This window comes from Hipposideros armiger, unplaced genomic scaffold (assembly GCF_001890085.2).
Source record: "Hipposideros armiger isolate ML-2016 unplaced genomic scaffold, ASM189008v1 scaffold_501, whole genome shotgun sequence".
Lineage (NCBI taxonomy): Eukaryota > Metazoa > Chordata > Mammalia > Chiroptera > Hipposideridae > Hipposideros > Hipposideros armiger.
In genome coordinates, this window is record NW_017731851.1 from 463,036 (window position 1) to 468,249 (window position 5,214).

The window sequence follows — 5,214 nt, forward strand, 5'->3', positions numbered from 1 at the left end:
AAAAATTACTGGCAAGTACTTTAATTAGAATCCCATTATTTCTGGATCATTTTATACTGTTTTCTTATATAGTACTCCTGCCATTTCAGTTTTGTAATTTCTTTTTTTCTTTTTTTTTTTAGCTGAGCCATCCTGCCACCTGTTGGCAGCTCAGCAGCAGCACAGCTCAGGCCGGGACTCGAACCGCTGTTGCTCAGAGCTCATACTCTTGAGTGAGCGCTTAACCAACTGAGCCACTTGGCCGGCCCTAATATTTTTTTTAAAGAAATTTTATTGGGGAACAGTGTGTTTTTCTAGGACCCATCAGCTCCAAGCCAAGTAGTTGTCTTCAGTCTAGTTGTGGAGGGCACAGCTCTGTAGCCCACGTGGGAATCGAACCAGCAATCTTGGTGTTATGAGCACTGTGCTCTCACCACCTGAGCTATCCGGCTGCCCTGTAATTTTTTGACATTATCAAATTAAGTGATTCTGTAGACTCTTTTCCACTGAAGATATCAGTTGCTTGAAGATTGGTAGAGAGTAGTAGCACTGTTAACTGGGTTAAAAATAAAAAGTAAAAACAAAAGTAAAGAAGAAGGTGTGAGACCAAGAACACAAGACCAAATAAAAAATAAACCATTTGGATATGCTTAATAGCAGAATGGAGCTTAACAAGGAAAAAAAATATAGCTTAAAATATAAAGCAATAGACATTATTCAGTTTGAGCAACAGAAAGGAAAAGAGATTTGGTAGAAAATAAACAGCACCTCAGGGACCTGTGGGACAATATGATAAGGTCCAACATTCATGTCATTAAAGTCCCCGAGAAGTGAATGAGATAGGTGAAAAAAAATATTTGAAGAAATAATGACTGAAAAATCACAATTTTATTGAAGGAAATACATTTACAAATTCAACAAGCTCAAAGAAATTAAATAAAAAAAACCTCTTCCAGATATGTTGGAATTCTTGCTGAAAACCAAACTAAAAAAATATTAAAAGGAGCTGAAGGGCCGGCCGAGTGGCTCAGTTGATTAAGAGCTCACTCAAGAGTTTGAGCTCTGAGCAACAGCGGTTCGATGCCCAGCCCAAGCTGAGCTGCCGCTGAGCTGCCAACAGGTAGCAGGATGGCTCAGCTAAAAAAAAAAAAAAAGGAGCTGAAGATGAGTAATACATAGCATATAGAGGAACAAAGATTAAAATTACTGCAGATTTCTCATCAAAAACCATGAAAGTCAGAAGACAGAACATTTTTCTTTAGTGCTGAAAGAGAAAATCCATCATCCTAGAATTCTATGTCCAGCAAAAATATTCTTTAGGAAATATAAAAACATTCTTAGAATAAGGACAATTTAGAGAATTTGTTCTAAAATAAATACTAAATAAATTTCTTCAGACAAAAGAGAAATAATACCAGAGGGAAATTTGGAACCTTAGGAATGAAGGAGTAGCTACAAAAACAGTAAATATTTGGTTAGGTACAATCAACTTTTTTTTTTCCTTTAAAATTTTTTTAATTTTTGTGACAGTTGAAAGAAAAAATTATAATATTGCCTAGTAAGGTTTTCAGTATATGTTGGTGTAATACATTGGACAACTACAATATAAAAGAGGAAGGGTAAAGGGATCTATATTGTTTTAAAGTTTCTACATTTTACTTCAAGTGGCAAACTCTGAATTCTGAGTAAACCATGAAAAGTTAAATATGTATATTATAATCCCTGGAGAAACCACTAAAAAATATACAGATATGGTAAAAAGCCAGTAGATAAAATTGAATTCTGAAAATATTCATATATTTAAAAGAAGGCTAGAAAGAAGAGACAGGAACGATAATCAAAGGTGACAGAGAAAACTGCTAATAAAATGGTGTGCTTAAATCATGTCATATGAAATACCAGGGGTGCCAGAAAACTGTACAAGTGGACACTCTGGTCAACATTGCTCAAGCAGTAGTTCGCTGTAATCAGAAGTGTCTGGACGCTGATGGTAACCACTTTGAGCATCTCTTGTAATTGCAGAAGTCAAACGTGACTTGTATTCATCTGTTGTTACCGGTATATATTATTTCAATTTTAATACAGTTTTCCTTAAAATGTGTATACATTTTTTTGACACCCTCTGTAAATATCCTACAACCAGTAACGTAAGTCCACTTCTAATTGGTCTGTTCTAAAGAAACTTTAATATATGTGCGTAAAGAAACATATACAAAAATATTATGATATTGTTGTAATAGTGAAAAAGCAGGCTATCTTAACTGTTCCTGAGTAGAAGAGTAGACAAACTGTAGTTTATTGATACAATGTGTGAGTATTGTACTGTCTTAAAAATAAATGAACTAGATTCACATATAGATACATGGAAAATATCTATGGATAAATATCTAATTCATATTGAGTGAAAAAAATGAGTTGCTAAAGCTTGCAGAAATGTTGATATATATCATCTATTTAAATTTTCAAAACAAAAAACTGTATTACGTATTGTTCATGTATCTGCATGTATAGTAAAAGCGCAAAAAGCATGTATAAGAATGAAACACACCAGAGAATGACATAGGCCAATATCAGCATACTATTGGTGAGGGAGGAAAAGGATAAGACATGGGCATGTGATTTTATTTCTTTTCTAAAAGGGAAATTGAAGGAAATTTGACAAAATGCAAAAATCTGTGTAATTTCAGTGGTAATTTAACATGTCTTATTTCTGTATATTGAAAATGCTTTAAAATTTTAAAAAATTTGATATAAAAGTTAACACATTTTTTTTTTAGCTTGAATCTCAGCTAGAGAAAAAAGACCAACAATTTAAAGAGCAAGAAAACACTATGTCTGTGTTGCAGCAAGACATTATATGCAAACAACATCATCTTGAATCACTAGACAGACTATTGACAGAAAGCAAAGGGGTAAAATCATCTTTATAAAAGCGCTGTTTAAAAGTTGACTAATATTTTAAGTTTATGTTTCTGTAACATACCTTTAACTTTAATCAAATCACTTGTTTAATAGCCTGTTAGTAATGCTAAAATATTTATATGCATATTTTTGCTTACCAATCTGTATGTTTTCAGGAAATGGAAAAGGAAAATATGAAGAAAGATGAAGCTTTGAAAGCCTTACAGAACCAAGTATCGGAAGAAACAATCAAGGCTAGTATGCTAATACTTAAAAAAAATCTTTTTCTCTGGGTGGTGAACACATAATGCCGTATATAGATGATGTATTATTGTAGAATTGTACACTTGAAACCTATGTAGTTTTGTTGACCATTGCCACTCCAATAAGTTTTAATTAAAAAAAATTTATTTTTTCTTAATGGAGATATTTCTGTAACTTGTTTTACTTTTTCTATAAGTTGTAAAAATTATTCACATAAAAATTAATTAAGAGGTAAAGATTTTCCCTGGGTCAATGAACTTAGCTCTGTAAGTATATTTTCTTCAATGTGAGCTATGATCTTAATTATTTGGTATTTGATAATCTAGTTTGTAGATTATCTAACTTTTGTTTTTGTATTTTTTACCTAAAAAAAGGTTTGTTTTCTAGCATAATTTTTTTTTTTAACATTAGCTACTTATTAACATTACTAGTGAAGAATTAACAGAGAAAGTGAAGGGAGGTGAAACTATAAGCAGTCCAGTTTTGCTTCTTTTTACCAGTTCTGCTATAAGCTTAATTAGGGGATAAATTCAGAATTTCCAGATAAAATACAGTTTTGTGACTGTACATCTTCATGGTTAAAAGCATGGGCTTTGAAGCTAAATTGACTTAGGTTTCAGTTCTGGCTTCAGAGAGTTAACTGACTAACCTTGGCTAGGTTATTTAAGCTCTCAGAACTTTAATTTCTTCATCTGTAAAATAAAGATAATAATATCCTAGAGCAGTGGTTCTCAACCTGTGGGTCGCGACCCCTTTGGGGGTCGAACGACCCTTTCACAGGCGTCGCCTAAGACCATCGGAAAACACATATTTTTGATGGTCTTAGGAACTGAGACACCTCTATCCATTTCCATGCTTCAAGACAAAATTTCATTTACTTGTAATTAGAAATAAATATTTCACAATATATAATTACATATTGTTNGGGGAACAGTGTGTTTTTCTAGGACCCATCAGCTCCAAGTCAAGTTGTCCCTCAATCTTAGTTGTGGAGGGCGCAGCTCAGCTCCAAGTCCAGTTGCCAATTTCAATCTAGTTGCGGGGTGGGGGGCGGGGGGTGTGTAGTCCACCATCCGATGCTGGAGTCCAGCTGGCGACCTTGTTGCACACTGAGCCATCCAGCTGCCCGTCAGCAGCTCGTGGCTGCTCACCTCAGTCAAGGTGTTGTGTTCAATCTTAGTTGCGGGGGTGTTGAACTGGCAACCTTGCTGCTAAGAGCACACACTCTCACCAGCTCAGTGGCAGCTTAGCTCGGGCACAGCTCACTGGCCCATGTGGGAATCAAACCAGTGACCCTGTTGCTCAGAGCTCGCTCTCTTAACCAACTGAGCCACTTGGCTGGCCTTTAGCAGGTACTTTTAAGAAATGGGTTAGGGTGCAATCTTATTTGAACAGAGGGATCTGAATTAATTTACTCATGCATTGTATTACATAGATTGAATAAGCTGTGTCATCTGTGGCCTACTCTCCATTATTTGTTTTTCTTCTAAATTGTCACTTATTTTTAGAAGTAATTTTTCATTTATTTCAATCTGTTTTCAGATGACGAAGAAATGTTCTCAACTTTTAACTCTAGAGAAACAGTTGGAAGAAAAAATAGTTGCTTATTCCACTATTGCTGCAAAAAATGCAGAACTTGAACAGGAGCTTATGGTAAAAATTACCTGTTTTGCTACAAATTCCCTGTGTCTTTAAGGGACTTACTTTTTGATAGTATGTTTTAGTATCATTATTATAAAATCTACCAAATAAGAAAGTGTAAATTTTCCTAAACTCTTATCACTTATTCATTTTTTTTTTGTTTCTGTATTTTTAGGTTAATAGGCTTATATGGGAAGCTACTATTTACATTCTCTAATTTTTATCCTGGTAGAATTGAAGGAAATAGTAATAGTGCTTTTGGTATGCTTTTAAAATAGTTTAATTTTCTCATTTTGATGTAATTTTTTTTTTTTTTAAGATTTTTTTATTGGGGAATTGGGGGCATGGGAACAGTGCTGGGGAATTGGGGGAAGGGGAACAGACAAGTTGCTGTCCTTTTGTTCTTCAGTCTAGTTGTGGAGGACGTTG

At 34.3% G+C, this 5,214-nt stretch overlaps 1 protein-coding gene across 1 annotated transcript in view; it reads left to right on the top strand.

Annotated features, from left to right (window-relative positions):
• The window catches only part of CCDC18 (coiled-coil domain containing 18), a 107,320-nt gene that overhangs the window by 33,913 nt on the left and 68,193 nt on the right, over positions 1 to 5,214 (top strand). The window contains exons 13-14 of the mRNA XM_019667547.1: positions 2,757 to 2,891; positions 3,057 to 3,134. Of these exons, the coding sequence (XP_019523092.1) occupies positions 2,757 to 2,891; positions 3,057 to 3,134 (213 nt within the window). The remainder of the gene's footprint in view (positions 1 to 2,756; positions 2,892 to 3,056; positions 3,135 to 5,214) is intronic.